The 17950-nt window shown below is 43.9% G+C and overlaps 1 protein-coding gene across 1 annotated transcript in view; it reads left to right on the top strand.

The window, feature by feature from the left end:
• Positions 1-17950, top strand: part of apaf1 (apoptotic peptidase activating factor 1) — a 129868-nt gene that overhangs the window by 54080 nt on the left and 57838 nt on the right. The window contains exons 23-26 of the mRNA XM_083632314.1: positions 4892-5023; positions 6077-6202; positions 8494-8619; positions 13672-13818. Of these exons, the coding sequence (XP_083488440.1) occupies positions 4892-5023; positions 6077-6202; positions 8494-8619; positions 13672-13818 (531 nt within the window). The remainder of the gene's footprint in view (positions 1-4891; positions 5024-6076; positions 6203-8493; positions 8620-13671; positions 13819-17950) is intronic.

Consider the following 17950-nt stretch of genomic DNA (forward strand, 5'->3'; position numbering starts at 1 on the left):
TTAATTGTTTCCACAGTAACGTGCTTGACTCTTAATTTGATAGGTTTGTTATTAGAATGTATTCCATGAACCATTTTAGATTTAAAGCATAAACTATTTTCGTTGAACTATGAAGATTTTGCAAAAAAAATATATATCTATATATTTTTTTTTATTACATTACATTTACATTACGTCATTTAGCAGACGCATTTGTTTTGTCCAAACGACTTGCAATATCACAATTTGTCAACAGTAGGCTACAGAAAACCACTATGCAACACAATCAATGACAGCCAAGATATGTTGATAGACTAGCACCATGTAGGAAGTAGTTTGAGAAGGAATAAGTAACATGTAGCATTTTTTTTTAATTAAAATAAATAAATAATAATAATTTTAAAAAAAAACTTTTTTTTTTTTTTTTTTTTACCTGAAAACTTTTCGCGGACCCCCTGGCAAAGTGCCACGGACCCCTGGGGGTCCGCGGACCCCCATTTGAGAACCACTGATCTACAGTATAAAAGGGGCAAGTGGGCAATCTCTGTCTGTTCTGTTTGTGTCCATTTTTGTCACACTGATGATGTCATAGTGATGTCTTAAGAGCAATGTCATAGGCTGATGATGTTACAATGCCTATGACGACATCAGTGATGTCACTCAAGCAATTGTGGTTTTTGGTTACACTCGGGCAATTGTGACATCACTATCATGTCATATACATATTACATTGTGACATCATTGTGATGTCATCAGTTAGTGATGTCATCAGTGATGCAGCAGCAGAGCTGTGGGTGAGTTGCGTATGTGAGCTGCAGGGCCAGCTCGGCGAGCTGCAGGCCCAGGGCGGGCGAAGTGAGTAGGAATCGAGCGCGCAAGATGCCTAGTGCTATAAACACACACATACCTTCAAACCATCATGGAATGAGCTGCAATCAGCTCAAAAGCTGATCTGGGAACATCTATTCAGCTCTATCAGCTCAGAACATCTTAGCGATGCTATTGGCTGGCTGGCACCTAAATCAGGCAGAGGGTAGCGTCTGGCCACAAACACACTGCCAATGTATTTAGTTTTGTGTTAAAATTTATGTTTTTGAGGGGAAACCTTTCTACGACGATTAAAAAAAGTTTTTTAATGATATAGTTTAGGGCTGCCACAAACGATTATTTTGATAGTCGACTAGTCACCGATTATTTTAACGATTAGTCGACTAATCGGATCATACATTTCAGCTTATCCCACAATTACTCAATCACTCTGATTTAGCTATCATCAGCTTCTAAATTTAGCTTCAAGTTGTTTTAAGCATGTGCCAACTAAGAATAAAGACAATTAGGGCGTGTGTCCACCTAGCTTCTTTTTCCGACTGTTAAACGCTGGGAGTGCGCTGGGGAACGCTGATCCCAGCGCACAATATACAAGGAAGCAGTCTGCAAGTAACGTTAGTTCAGCTTGATAGCTGACAGCTAGCAAGCTAACAACACAGGTAGGCTACGCTATTAAAAGCAGTAAGCACAACACTCACCAGAAATATTAAGTGTCTAGCCGATCTGCTCCCACAATTGAGCCGTTCTGTCTCTGTTGCGATAGTTTTTCCATATGATTAGTTACCAGAAAAGGAGCAGCCGACACCAGCGTCTTTCTGAAAAGTTAAAATATTTTCAGCTGGAAGCGCTGGGAGTCGGCGCACAAAAACGCCGAAAAAAGACGCTGGGCGCTCTGCACTTTCTCTACACGTCCGTGTGCGCTCGCATACGCTCTCCTCCCATTGGAAACAATTGAAAATAGACGCTGGACCTGAGGAAAAGACGCCAGGTGGACACAGGCCCTAAGATGATAATTCAATCAAAAATAATCTTTTAATGAACTTTAAAGTTTAGAGCATGTAGCAGCATATTTATTTCTGGCATCAATGTACTTGCATGTAATAAATGTAATATAGTGCAAATTGCAAAACTGCAAAATAGTACATATTGAAATTGAAAACAGTGCAATGAAATATGTACTATTCATTGAATGAATAATGCAAAATAAAATTAGGGCACTACTAGGTGGAATGGAAATGGGACCAAAAACTATGCTACATCAAACATCAACACACATCAAACAAACATCAACACACATCAAACACACAATTTACACTATAAATAAATAAAATAAACTGAATTGAACATGTTAAGCAGTTACCGTAATTTCGAATATATATTACTATGGTAATGACGGAGCAGGGGGTAATCTGCTGTTTATGGGGCTGTTCACACATAACGTTTCGTTTGCATTGTTGCATGGAAAAAGCACTACCTGTAGCTACCTGTACCTTTTTGTGAGGAAAGGGACCATTAGGTGACGTTAGCTGCAGCTGTTGTCCCTACCTCAGATCTCCGGTGGTTAGATGGCATTGGTTAGTGCTTCGTTCGAGCAGACTTGTGAAACAAGGCTCATTTCCAATAGGCCTCCATGTCCGGTATAATCCATTCTGCTTCATGATCACTGTTACAGTAACGTAAATCCACGGATTACAAGGTCCGGTGTTCTGCCAAAAAGTGAAAACTGACCAGTGACCATAACGTTAGCTGCAGCTAATATTGATCACCATGAAGCAATAAAGTGATTCGTTCTCCACATTTCTTGTGGCTAACGTTATGGGACAACGACAGTATAGTCAGTAAACAAACCAGTGCCACGTTTTCAATTAGTTTTATCGGGCGTGCGTTATGGAGAAGCGTGCGTCTGTCTCGTTAACGTGAGCGCATCTCCACCAGTCAATTTTCGTGATGAGCTGGGAAACTTCCGGTTAAAACTTTCAAAATAATATTATTTAAACAAAAGTAAATAACTTATTCATGCATGTTGGATGAGAAAAAGGCATTTCAATGAACCAAGCAGCAAACCTTGTATCAAAATACTTGTGATGTTAAGATTACGAGTGAAACTGTGGCTGTAAAGCATTACTCAAAATTAATATTAATGCCAATGTTACAATAAAGCTGCGTTCACACCGACCTATTAACTCATTGAGTGCCAGCCACTTTTGGAGAACGGACGCTCCCAGTGCCAGAGTTTCAGAGCGTTTTCAGTGATTTCTCGAGGCCCACAGAATATTGTGTGATATTACTATGTAAACACTGAACACGCACAAAGAACGATGAGACTCTATTCTATCATCTGCAAAAAAAAGTTTATTGATCCCATTTTCCGTTCTTTAGTTATGAGCCGGAGAAAATAGCTTGATTCATCCAAAAACAGCAATTTTTTTCTAGAAGCTGAGATAATTGGCCTTTTGTGAAATTAAACATTTCAAGCACATCACTGACTCTGAAGCTTGCTGCTGGTGGGCATCGGATATTCTGGCTTGCGTTTGTCAATCCTGTCCTGCTGCCTGGGTCTGTCTGGGTGTTGCGTGCTGCTCTGCGTGCCCCCCCCCCCCCCCCCCGCCCCGCCCCGCCCCGCCCCGCCTCGCCTCAACTGCACACTCCTCCTCCTGTCTGTGGTGGCTCTCTGCTGAGTTTGCTGTGCGCGACATCCAGCTTTTTTACAGCGTTCCGCGTGTGTTTGTCACCGGCAACGATGCTTCCAGTTGAGAATAATAACAACTCCACGGTGTGGATGTGCGGATGTGCTGTCGCAACCGACACGGAGCGGCTCAATTGTGGGAGCAGATTGGCTGCTGCAGGCACAGCTGCAGTAACGTGCTTCAGCATATCGATGCATACGGATGCGATGCGATTTCCGTTTCCATAACGACTTCTTCTTTGTTTTTTCCTTGCCTTTCTGTTATGTGGAGAGCACTGTCGCCACCTAAGGGTTCTGTAAAATAGGTTATAGACCTCCAATAGCTATAATATTTGTACAGGAGAGGCAGAAGGCTTTGATCGACGCCCCACCGTCAAAAAACGCAATTGACGAACATGTCCGTCCTTGGCACTCTACGTTACTATTTGAAATGACGAACATGTCCGTCCATGGCACTCAATGAGTTAAAAGTTTTTCGCTGGCATCGAGTTTACATACAAAGTCAATGCAAACGAGCGATTGAGCGTATATTCGCCCGGGAGAAAAATCGCTGGGCGTCCGAGCGACAGAGACAGAGCGATAGGGAGAAAATACGCTCGTCGCCCCCAGATGAAATATCCCAACTCGAGCGAAAATACGCTGGCATCAGTCGCTCGCTGTTCAACGCTGATTGGCTGCCGTGTGAGAGCGAGTCAAGGATCACACTGGCTTGGAACAAACCGCTGGTTTATTATGTGGCAACAAACCGCATTGACAGGCTGACAGCTGACATGAAGTGAAGTCTGTACTACCGGTATGGAGCTCGCATTAGGAGCACGCTGATAGGCTTAGCTTGTAAACATCTACAGTGGCTCGTAGTGGACAAACATCATGACATTGCGTAACGTTAGAGCCCCCACATGTCCGTCAATTCGTGTGCCTGTTGATGAGCGATTTAAACAGAGCGACAGAGCGATTCCAAAGGGTTGAATAAAGCGACAGAGCGAAAAATAAATATCTCGGTGTGAACACAGCTTAAGGGTTTTATTTTGAAAGCCCTAAAGCAGATGACATACTTTTACATTCTGGCTGACTTGACGCCCGGCAGCAACTTCGGGGAAACAAAACAAAAGTTTTTTTTGTTTTTTTCAGCTACAAAAAAAACATGCGATGACGTCGATTACCAAATATGTCGGCGACGAATTTGGTCATCGATGTCATTGCGACTAGTCGACTAATCGTGGCAGCCCTAATATAGTTGCATAGTATACCTTTAAATAGAAATAGTAAAATATCAATCTTGTTATCATTGATTAGCTGATACAATGATTTTTGACTCTGCAACTTGGACAGAAAGTGTAAACCATCAATGGTTGAAAGAGTTTCTTTCTGCATTTGTCTCTTTGCTGCCCCCTGTAGGTGTGGAGTTGGCGTTCGGGGGAGTGTAAGGTACTGCAGGGCCACAAGGAGCAGATCAGACGCTTCTCTCTGCTATCCAACTCACCCACTGACACAAGACTGCTGTCCTGGTCCTTTGATGGTACTGCCAAGGTAGAACACACACACACAACACACACACACACACACACACACACACTTTACAGCAGTATAAACATCAACTCAATCAACAGAAAATAAAAAAGCAAAAGTCTGAAAATGAAAGTCAAACCTCAGCATAAAACCTCAGAAATAAGTTTCACATCAAGAGCCAAAAAATCCTAAATTGATGTTACTGGCCTTTGGGTAAACCACTCAAAAAATGTAGCAGTCAATCAAAACCTTTTTTGTGCAGCACAATTCATACATAAAAACATAAAATGCAATTAAAAGTGCTTAAAGCCAAGCTGAAATGGCATTCCAGAGTATTTAACTTCCATATCATGACGTATTTCAGAGTGAAACGTAGATTATAGGTGGGACCAGAGACGGGGAGGAATTTGATTGGACAACAGGCCGCTAGAGAAGCAGGACAAAATGCTTGCGGAGTTTGATTAGACAGCTGAAAAGTGGGTGCGTCACTAGCGTCAGAACGAACCAATATGGAGTCTGACAACGAAGAGTTGTATGCTAGCCTCGCTAACGTTAGCCTCCATTTAGATTGCTCCACCCCTTCATCCCCCGTTACCGGAGCAGGCAGGTGTAACGTTACCCTCGAGCTGCCAGAGGTGGAGGAAGACAAGGGAGAGGACCACTATTTGGTCCTGGGAGTGAGCTAGTTAACGTTAGCTCTGTGTCAGCACTACACCGCACAGTTGCCGGCGAATGACAGTTGGAGATTGATTGACATTTGTTGAAGTTTGATAGTACTAGCTGACATAAGCACACTGTAGATTTTATATGAATGGAGACAACATGGTTGAATTTTGATGTGAAAAACCAAAGATTTTTGTGATTTTTGTTGGCATACATTGTTAAATAGGTGCCCTCTATGACCAGGGATGTGATCTGAAATGGTTAAAAATTCATTTTTCATTTCAGCTCGGCTTTAACATAAATAAATGAAATCATAAAGTGTCACGCTGCATACATAACTGTTGGGGTATTTCATCGTCTTCCTCCCTCTCGGTCTCTCTCTCACTCTCTCTGTCTCTCTTTCCTTGTCAGCTGTGGGACACAGAGAGTGGAGAGAAGCTGCAGGATATAGAGGCTCACCAGGGAGCCATTCTGGCCTGTCACATCTCAGCAGACGGATGCCTCTTCGCCACCACATCTGCTGACAGGACTGCTAAGGTGACATCCAGACAGCCACTCGTATGGCACGAGACGTATCAGTTTGGGCAGTGAGCAATAACACATGACCTGTTCAACATTAGTGTATCCCCCTCAAACCCGCTTCATGATGGACCCTTCTCATGGGGGGATTGGAATTTGGAAACCCTCATTAGTGTTTTGCTTGCACCTGTGTTTATTCTGCCTTTTCGACACAAAATGGCCCCCGTGAAAAGGGTCTATTGCTTCCCGAGTAGCACGTACGCAAGAATGGCCGCAGCATTCGGACCAGCGGCATCATTGCTGTGGGCCATATCTGAGGTGAACTGTCTCCAGCAGGTAGGTGAGGGAGCTTGGTGATTTGTGTGGAGCAGATGGTTCCAGGCGTGGTGATGTAGCTTCAGGGCTTGCAGTGGGGCAGTAGGTCAATCTGTCCTCGTACACCCACCTCCATGGTCAAGTCTGTCTGCAGCCAGTGGACCTGCTGGCTGGCCGGCCCTCTGCCTGCCCACCTGCCTGCCTGCCCGCCTGCCTGCCCGCCCGCGGGCCCTCCAGGCTATTTATTTTATACCTTGTTAGAAGATGCCGGTAGCTTTCAAATATTCAGCATTTCACAAAAGAAAAAAATATACTTTCTCTGCTAGAAAGAGACTCACATTCATTGTAAGCTGTCTTGAATGTGGCTCTCCCTTGGTCTCATTCATTCTCATGGATCATAAAAACTATTGTGGCTTCAGTGTTTGAGTCATACTTCTCAGTCCAATATTCATCCCCGGGTGGCAGCTGGCATTCCTGAGTGTCCAACGTTTGATCCAATGTGAAGCCGGTCTCTCCGGCATCGGTTGAAGCAGTTGATCTGGAGCCACATCCACCATTGAGTTTCACATGGGAATGTGGATTTGGTCAACACTTAGCCGGCTGTACAAAACAGCCATTGGGTCGATGGCCAAACTGGCTTCGGTCAACAGATGGTAGAGAGAGAATGTTTGTTTTATGGATTTGGCAAAGATGATAATTGAGCTGTGTGTGTAAGGGTGGGGTGGAGTGGGGGGTACTTTAACAGCCGGTCGCCATCAGTCGCATCGTCTTTGCTCTCTAGACCAGAGTATATAGGTGGTGCTATCTCAAAGAGTGGTACCTCAAAAAACACACACACACACACACACACACACACACACACAGCGTGAAGTGTCTCCATCTATCTGGAGGACGAAAACCTGAGGCGCAAGTCTTTGTCGAACACCATAAAAAGGGCGAGGACGTTCTGTTCTGCTTGTTGTTTCCCTCCTCCCTCTATTCTCTCTCTCTCTCTCTCTCTCTCTCTCTCTCTCTCTCTCTCTCTCTCTCGACCTTCAAATGAATGGGACTTTGTGCCAGACATACTTCGTCGACTGCCAAATGAAGTCTCTAATTATGAGCTGTGTTATTTTCTCTGCAGCACAGGATGCGACAAGGGTAAGGAAGAAACGGAGAGAGGGAAAGAGAGAGATAGGGAAATAGGAGGAGAGATGAGGAGGCATAAAGCAACAGAGAGAGAGAGAGCACTCATTAACAGCTGCATTATTCTGAAGCAGCGCTGTAACAACATTGGCAGGGCATCCGCCCGGCAGGATCGCTTGTCCTCATATGACCCCTCGACCAGTGATCAGTGGTTTGAGCAAGAGAAACCAATCGTCATTATTATTATTATAGTTGTTATATTATTCCCTGATGTACATTGTCTTATTATTATTATAGTTGTTGTATTATTCCCTGATGTACATGGCTCTGTTGATTGCATAATTACATTCCATCTCTATTCCACACCCTGTCCGAGGGGAGCTGCAGCACACCAGGCTGTGTTTACAGAAATAGTTAGCATAGATATGGGCAGCTCTGGTCTGACTGAGTAGGGAGTACACACTCACTTCAATTCTGTTGCAGTGTTTATGAAGCAGATCAACACATGCCTGATATGTGTCCTATTTCTATCTCTGTCAGGAGTTTACCTCTGCCAAGAAGGTTATGTTTTCACTGCCGTTTGTCTGCTTGTTAGCGGAATTATGGAGAAACTACTAGACTGATTTCCATGAAACTTTGTGGAAGGGTGTAGCATGGGCCAAGGAAGGACCCATTCAATTTTGGGGCGGATCTGATCGGACTCATGAAATTTGCTTATCTTAGCAGACTGGGCTGTTGGCCTTGTTGGAGGTCTGCAGTTTTCTTATGGCTCAAAACTGACACACAATTCCTATTCTTCGGCCTGTTTGACTATTTTCTGCTGGTGAATGTTTTTGCATGTTGCCCATCACGTCTCTGCTTTGTTCCCTCAGGTGTGGAGCTGTGAGTCCTGGCAGTGCGTGCACACGCTCAGCGGACACCAGGACTGCGTCCGAAGCTGCCGATTCTCTTGGGACAGCCGACGCCTCGCCACCGGAGATGACAACGGGGAGATCCGGGTGTGTATAGAGGAGGATAGGGATCAAAGAGCAGGTGGAAATCCAGGTGTGTATAGAGGAGGATAGGGATCAAAGAGCAGGTGGAGATCCAGGTGTGTATAGAGGAGGATAGGGATCAAAGAGCAGGTGGAGATCCAGGTGTGTATAGAGGAGGATAGGGATCAAAGAGCAGGTGGAGATCCAGGTGTGTGTAGAGGAGGATGGGGATCAAAGAGCAGGTGGAAATCCATGTGTGTATAGAGGAGGATAGGGATCAAAGAGCAGGTGGAGATCCAGGTGTGTATAGAGGAGGATAGGGATCAAAGAGCATGGGGAGATCCAGGTGTGTATAGAGGAGGATAGGGATCAAAGAGCAGGTGGAAATCCAGGTGTGTATAGAGGAGGATAGGGATCAAAGAGCAGGTGGAAATCCAGGTGTGTATAGAGGAGGATAGGGATCAAAGAGCAGGTGGAGATCCAGGTGTGTATAGAGGAGGATGGGGATCAAAGAGCAGGTGGAGATCCAGGTGTGTATAGAGGAGGATAGGGATCAAAGAGCAGGTGGAAATCCAGGTGTGTATAGAGGAGGATAGGGATCAAAGAGCAGGTGGAAATCCAGGTGTGTATAGAGGAGGATAGGGATCAAAGAGCAGGTGGAGATCCGGGTGTGTATAGAGGAGGATTGGGATCAAAGAGCAGGTGGAAATCCATGTGTGTATAGAGGAGGATAGGGATCAAAGAGCAGGTGGAGATCCAGGTGTGTATAGAGGAGGATAGGGATCAAAGAGCATGGGGAGATCCAGGTGTGTATAGAGGAGGATAGGGATCAAAGAGCAGGTGGAAATCCAGGTGTGTATAGAGGAGGATAGGGATCAAAGAGCAGGTGGAAATCCAGGTGTGTATAGAGGAGGATAGGGATCAAAGAGCAGGTGGAGATCCAGGTGTGTATAGAGGAGGATGGGGATCAAAGAGCAGGTGGAGATCCAGGTGTGTATAGAGGAGGATAGGGATCAAAGAGCAGGTGGAAATCCAGGTGTGTATAGAGGAGGATAGGGATCAAAGAGCAGGTGGAAATCCAGGTGTGTATAGAGGAGGATAGGGATCAAAGAGCAGGTGGAAATCCAGGTGTGTATAGAGGAGGATAGGGATCAAAGAGCAGGTGGAAATCCAGGTGTGTATAGAGGAGGATAGGGATCAAAGAGCAGGTGGAGATCCGGGTGTGTATAGAGGAGGATAGGGATCAAAGAGCAGGTGGAGATCCAGGTGTGTATAGAGGAGGATGGGGATCAAAGAGCAGGTGGAGATCCAGGTGTGTATAGAGGAGGATAGGGATCAAAGAGCATGGGGAGATCCAGGTGTGTATAGAGGAGGATGGGGATCAAAGAGCAGGTGGAAATCCAGGTGTGTATAGAGGAGGATAGGGATCAAAGAGCAGGTGGAGATCCAGGTGTGTATAGAGGAGGATAGGGATCAAAGAGCATGGGGAGATCCAGGTGTGTATAGAGGAGGATGGGGATCAAAGAGCAGGTGGAGATCCAGGTGTGTATAGAGGAGGATAGGGATCAAAGAGCAGGTGGAGATCCAGGTGTGTATAGAGGAGGATGGGGATCAAAGAGCAGGTGGAGATCCAGGTGTGTATAGAGGAGGATAGGGATCAAAGAGCAGGTGGAGAAGCATTTTCTCTCTAGTTGTAGAGGAGCACTTTTCAGACTGTTCACTGTTTTCTGTTCTCAGTCAATTGTCCTGGATAAGAGCGTCAGCACAATGCCTAAATGCAAGAGGGTGAAGCAGAGAGAGTGGGGAGTAGACCGTTATTAGACTGAGTTTGGAAAGTGAAAGTTGTTGGGGAAGTGGGGGAGATAGGCTAGAAAAGGGAAGATGGGGGTGGGAAGAAAGTGCAAATTCTGCAAATGAGAGGTGAAGAAAGACTAGTGGTCCTGTGTGGCTCAGTGGGCAGAGCCTGGCACTAGCTAGCACTGCCAGGGTTAGAGGTTCGTTTCCCACTGAGCCTCATGCTACTGTAAGGCACTTTAGATAAAAGCATCCACTAAATTGCATTATGTTACCAGAGGCAGTATAAGAAGTAATGGGGATAATCTCTTCAATCATGTAATTTGTTGTGCACCATTAAAACACACGCATGCACGCGCGCACACACACACACACACACAGTAGTCAACATTTATTCCAGAAATCAGCCCATAATCACATGTCACCACTCATTTAGATAAAGTGCTTACTAATACAGCATGGTTGCTACAGTGCACAGAGGAAGGAGGGAGGCGCAAAGGAAGAGATGGAGAAGTTTCAAATGGGAGCTCCAATTGAGATAATGGCCTCATAATGGAACTGCGGGCAGAAGTCATCATCGGCCAGCGGCGACAGACGGCAATGCCCCCAGTGGTCAACAAGGGGTTAATGCCCTCTGGTGGCCTCTGAGCTGAACTGCTCCATTATCCAGAAATGGTAGAATCCATCAGATCCAATTACATAAAGCACACTTCATCTCACCCCTTGTTTCTATGGAAACAAATGTGAGTCATTCTGTGTGAAGCATGCCAAGTGTTAAATATAGCTTTACGTGTGATGTGTCATTGTCAAATGTACATGGCATGGTGCACAGTTGCGTAACAGCTTCAACAGACATGTTTTGCTGCATTGGACGGTTTGTTTTTGTAGCTTTCTTACACCGTCATCAAGAACTCTTTCAAGCCTATTGTACACGGCAGTTGCATGTGATATAGTCTTTCATTTACCATTTTCAACTACCGTAAATTTCGGACTATAAGCCGCGGCTTTTTCCCCGTTTTTTGGCCCTGCGGCTTATATAACGGTGCGGCTTATCTATGGATTTTTTCGAAAAAATAAAAAAATAAAAAACGGAATTCTCTCTTCTTTAGCACTCTTTCTAACTATAAATCCACTTCTGTTTTAATTTCCTCTCTTGCCCTCTTTTCACCACACCGCGGACACTGTGTGCACTGTAAAAAAAAACACAGGTGGTGTTGTGTTATGTTGTTTTGTTGAAATGTTAATAAATGGGAGCTTCCTCAAACAGCCATCTCTTTCCCGACAATCCCCTCTGTGCATGAACCCTTACATATGGTAATTAACATTAAAACACAATTAAAAAAAAAAAAAAAAAAAACATTAAAACACCTGCGGCTTATAGTCCGGTGCGGCTTATATATGTAACAAACAGGCAATTTTGCTGCTGCGGCTTATACTCCGGTGTGGCTTATAGTGCGGAAATTACGGTAGTGATGATCATAGGAGCCCAAACCGCCATTTCATGATATTGTTTTAATTGCTTTTCAGGTAATTTCTCACATAGATAGTCAGCATATCTGCATTATCTCTAGTTTCTGTTAGACTTATATAAGAATGTTTTACACACTTTCACCACCTTCAAGAAGAATTTGGTCATGTACACAGATGAGCACATGCCACCCAAGTACCGTAAATTCCGGACTATAAGCCGCACCTTTTTTCCCGTTTTTTGGCCTTTTTTGGCCCCTGCGGCTTATATAACGGTGCGGCTTATCTATGGATTTTTTCAAAAAAAAAAAAAAAAAAATCTCTCTTTTTTTAGCACTCTTTCTAACTATAAATCCTATATAACTATAATAAGTTTTAATTTCCTCTCTTGCCCTCTTTTCATGACACTGTATGACACTGTGTGCACTGTAAAAAACAACACAGGTGGTGTTGTGTTATGTTGTTTTGTTGAAATGTTAATAAATGGGAGCTTCCTCAAACAGCCATCTCTTTCCCGACAATCCCCTCTGTGCATGAACCCTTACATATGGTAATTAAACATTAAAACACAAAAAAAAAAAAAAAAAAAAAAATTAAAACACCCGCGGCTTATAGTCCGGTGCGGCTTATATAAGAAAAAAATAGTCAACTTTGCAGGTGCGGCTTATACACCGGTGCGGCTTATAGTCCGGAATTTACGGTACTTGTAGGGAATATTAGCATTGACAATTATTTATTCTTACTATTTTATCATCTATTTAAAACACAGACAGCAAAATTGTGTAAATTCCAACAGGGAGAAGAACATCATGGCAGGCAAAATAATAATAGTAATAATAAAATAATAATACAAATTTGACCCTTAGAATTAGGGCTGGCACGGATCAGAAAACCCACGGATCGGATCGCGTGACGGATTTTGAGCCACGGATCACGGATTTTTCGGATCAGCAAAAAAATATATAGATCAGATTTTTTCTCTCAAAATTAGATTTTCGATTAGATTTTTTTAATACTATTATAATTCTCTAACCATTTGTTGCCCTGCACAGCTCAAAAAAAAAAAAATTCTCATAAGTGACACAATGTATGCTTTTACTCTGAAGGCAGGCAAAACTTCCTGTTTTAGGTGGCACTGCTATGCCTAACTTCGTGGCTGTTGCTTGCACCAGTCACATGACACGGGTACAGACCTACAGACCAGACCAGGTCAGTCTGGAAATATAACGTTGATGCTACGTTAAGCTACTCAGTGGCCCCACGTGTTGTTTTGTTGTTATGTGTCCTAAGGCAACATTTCACCGTCCGGTGATAATGTGTTTGTGAAACGTGTGCGCGTGTGTGTGTTGTGGCTCTCGTTATATTGTGCAGCGCGCAACATGCTGCTCGCATTCCTGTGCTTTTTCAGAGGTGTTGAAATAAGTTTGTGTGACGCTGTCTTTAGGAGCCACTAGCCACAGCCTTCAGAGATACTTTACAGCGGCGACAAGGGTTGAGGAAGCTCACTTGTGCTTGCCATGATTATTCCTGTCTGTGTCTGGCTGCGCTGGGCGTTCTCATACACTAACGTTAAACGTTAAATGAAACGAAAGGGGAGGGGGGGGGGGGGTCCGCGGACCACGACGTTCCGAACCGTGTGCCGAACCGTGGGGGCTGATCCGTACGGGTCACGGATTATCCGTGATCCGTGCCAGCCCTACTTAGAATCAATCTAAAAATGTGCAGTCTTTGTATCTAAGCAGGTTAAGTGTTTTACCTGTTGACCCCTGCCTCTCTGTTGTGTGTCAATACCTGATGTATGACTGTCCATCACAGCTCTGGAGTGTCAAGGACGGCTCTTTGCTGAAGATCTGCTCCCGGGACAGTAAGGACGCCATGGACTCGCTCCACGGAGGCTGGGTGACCGATCTGCACTTCTCCCCAGACAACTCTCTTCTGGTCTCCACTGGAGGTTACATTAAGGTATTAGACACACACTCTCAGATCTTTTGTTCATGTCTACATCGGGTATGAGGAATCACAGGGACATAGACACTCCAAATGCTTGGGAGGTAGAAATGAAGAGTACAGTACAAAAAACAAGTCCTCCCTTGACAAAGCATTAAACTTTTACTACAACAACAGGTTCCTCTTTATTTTACAAATACTCAATGATGAAGTTCAGGTAGTCTATTTTTTTCTGATATTATTTTCTGGTCTTACGTATCACAGTTCGTTTTACAATCCAACGCTTACTTACTGTAGTGATACTAGTATTCTGTTACATCACCACACAGCTATCTTGGTAGGAAAATAACAGGTGATTGGAATCAATTAACAGGTGATTACAATCAAATTACATATTGGTACCAAAATGCTTGTGACATCATGGGAATACTATTATACAACACAAACTGGTAGCTACCACCAAAACACAGTATTTGCCTCATCCTGCACATGCATGGCAATGACCACACGCGTGTGTGTGTGTGTGCGCACACACACACACACATGCGGTATAATACCACTCCTTCACTCTGTATACTTAGCTTTTTTCAACAATGTATCCATGTGTAGTGAAAGTGAGAGATGAGCTGTTAGGAGAAAGATGCTTGGATGCGTTACATAAAGCACAATAGACGCCTCCAAACCTGCACCAGTGTTACTTTTAGTTGGTGTTGCAGTGGGACATGTCTCCACACAAACACTCATGTTAATGACGTGATATCAAAGCCTCCTTGTGATGTGACTGGAATAGTGTGCGCGTGCGTTTTTCTGCGTGCGTGCACCTTACTCTTAATGCCTTCACTTTTACAGGAGATGGGGTCGCAAAGAGGGCAGCCTCAGCCAGGCTCTGATTGGCTGTTTACTGGGCGATGATGATGTAATCCCCAGGGGACAGCGGTTCTGATCGATGAGACTTTATATCAGTTTTCTCCCATTAGAGAGTGTGTGTGTGTGTGTGTGTGTGTGTGTGTGTGTGTGTGCGTGCGCGGGCTTGTATACACCTGCTTGTGCGCGTAGGCATTGCTCTTGAAGATGCTGTTTCGCAGTGGTTGCTATTGTTTAGGCTGTTATAAACCGATCCCTAAAGACATGAGGATCCGTTTTGTGGCAGATACTGCTGACAAGATGGTCAGCAGTAGGCCGGGGGGGGGGGGGTGTTTATGAGCGAGAATGAGGAAACTGCAAGGCTGGAATACTACATCAGTTCAATGATGTTCTTACCGTATTCCGCATTGCAATATTGTCTTATTCACTGTCAAATATGTTTATTTGACACAGGCCAATACATTTTCTCATTTCTATCTATTTTATAGGATTCTAAATTGGAATAGTGTCAGGAAAAGCGGTTTTTATCTCTCTCAGCTCCGTCAGAGGCGAGCCATAAATTTGCCCTCAAAGTACACAAAGCGCATAAGGTTTAGAGGGCAGAATAAAAGGCCTCAGTAGGCTATTAAAAAGAAAGATGGGGTGGCAACACAAGCCCAACACACAGTAGCATGACATCATATGGCAAAAAGGTTCAAGGGTTTAAAATGATAGAACTTTCTGTCAGACTCCGCAAAGACTGCAAAGTGTCCCTTGAATTGATGTGCAGGTCACAAGCAAACTACTGATGGGAGTCAGATGGTTGTGTGCTGCTGCTTTACAGTACTACTTCCCACCATGTTGTGTTCAGTTCTTATTTAGATGCTGTTGCCTAATCCAGTGTAGGTACCGGATGTGTTCGGCCTGACAGATCTGTTCGGGGTCGTGCGACTGCAGATGACATCATGACTTCACGCATTATGATTGGCTGCAGCGGCCAAACGTTAGCTAGATATTTGTCCGCATTAGCAAGCGACCTGATGATCTCACATTGATAATGTTAGATAGCTTTATAACGCGCGCTCAATTCCTAGGGTGGAGACTCTGGAGATGATGTGCCATGTTATGGCACATCTAAAGTGATGTGCAAAATGGTTGTGACTTGTGATATTGTGGTGGTTTTAGTTGGCTAGTTAGCTTGCCATTCAATTACATTGTTTAGCTTTAGCTAACGAACAAAGTTCATATGGTCTCTATGGCTAGGCTACTGATACTGTCGGACATTTTTGGCATGTTAAGCCGATGTACAGCCAATCACAATACGTGAAATCGTTCTGTCATCTGTAGTCGCTTCGCGGGACCCCAAAAATATCTGGCAGGTAGATCACATCCGGTACCTACACCGGCTTTGTTTGCTATCTTGATATATTTGTAGGTTGTTTTGTTTGCTTGCTTCTTGGTTACTTTGTTTCGAGGTCAAATGTTTTCCCTTGTTTGTTTTTTTAAATCTCACCTGCACAAATTTGTAATTTGCATTTCTCCTTTCTGTTTTTTTTGTTTTTTTATCAGTTATTATCACTTCACTAAACATTAGACTGAATGGAATTGGCAGAGAGGTCTCCCACAACATATTGAATCTCCTGCCAAAGAGCACTTGGAGCCACTGAAGTCCACTAATCTGCCCTCTGATTTGTTAATGAGTTAATTCAACAGACGGGCCTACTGTAGCGCATGTGCTAATGTGCTAATGTAGTGCTCATCAACTTGTCTTCCCACATGACAGTTGTAATCATTCGGGGATCGGCTAGCAGATCACTCTATCGCTTCATTTTACAGCCTTTTCCCCCCTCTTATCTGCACCAAGCCCGTTGACTTGATGGATCAGCGCATGGATGTGAGGAGCGGTGATGGATTATTATGTCCGTCTTGAAGGGCTGAGCTGCCTGAGTAATGAGCTTTTTGATTGATTAATCGTACTGTCTGTCGGACGGAGAGCTGCAAAGAGGCCGTCCTGTCTGTCATAGCAATTACTATGACAGAGTGTGTACTCCCAATGACAGATAATATAGCCAGAGAGTGAGGAAGCAGGATAATAATAATATAACTATATAATATAATATAACTATAATAATATAGCCTGGACTGGAGAGCGAGGAAGCAGGATAATAATATAACTGTTTTAGTGATTGTTGCCCATGCATGTCTCAATGTGTTCGCCAATCGCCAATCAGCGAATGTCCCAAATTGAAAACATTGCAAAACACTTAAATCCAATAGTTTTAACAGCCTAGTTATTAAGTTAATCTTTCTAAAGTTCACGTACACCTTGGCTGTTCCAGATGTTCGGCTGCTTCAGAGTAGAAGAGAACACAATGAAAGGGATTGCGGTTTCAAAGAGTATGAGTATGCCCAAATAATATTGATATGTTATTGTTCATGCTGTTCCTTCAGTAATAATATTGATATGTTATTGTTCATGCTGTTCCTTCAGTCATTCTTGGTGACAAGCTTGTTATGCGACTGAACATCCTCACAAGGGTATATGGTTTGCAGTTTGCAGCTGTCCTCGACCTCGGCTGCTATAAGGGAGAGATTTAATTCCGTAGGACCATGGGATTATGAACGACGTGCGTTAGGATCTGAAATGTAGATTGATTCACAGTGAAGTTAGGCTTTGTAGAATGAATATTTGGGGGGGTGTCTAGAAATACAGCACATGACCTGATAACTTTAATGATCTACAGGGCGAAATGAGGTCATTCCTGCTGCAGCTGCAGAATAGGATATACTGTAAGTAATGCTGCGTTCATGTACTGTCGGAGTCATCGGAAAAACGAGATTCCGACAGGGAAAATTCACGTGAACGGCCGCTCAAGTCGGAACAACAACTCGTAAACTCTGAAACCATAGAGGCAGAAACATGGTGGACAAAAGTAGATGCTTTGTTGATGGCTCACATGTCATTTGTAATATGGTATTAGCATTAGTTGCTGTCCATGTAGAGTGGCCTAGATTAGTTAGAAAAGTAACCTATTAGCATTAATCCTGATTTGGTTTACACATTCCAATCATTCCGACACAAGCACATGAACACACAAACATCGGAAGAATGACTTGCCCACTCGGAAAAGAGGACCATCCGAGGAGCACATGAATGCAGCATAAAATGGAACATCTTGAGGATTCAGATAAAACATAGATCCAGCATATAAAAACACGATTCAGACGGCAGCCCGTCTTTATTGTCACACGAACACACTACAACACATGCATGCGGCCACTACACACACTCATGCTGACGGTG

Source organism: Poromitra crassiceps, assembly GCF_964638095.1.
Source record: "Poromitra crassiceps genome assembly, chromosome: 2".
NCBI classification, from domain to species: domain Eukaryota; kingdom Metazoa; phylum Chordata; class Actinopteri; order Beryciformes; family Melamphaidae; genus Poromitra; species Poromitra crassiceps.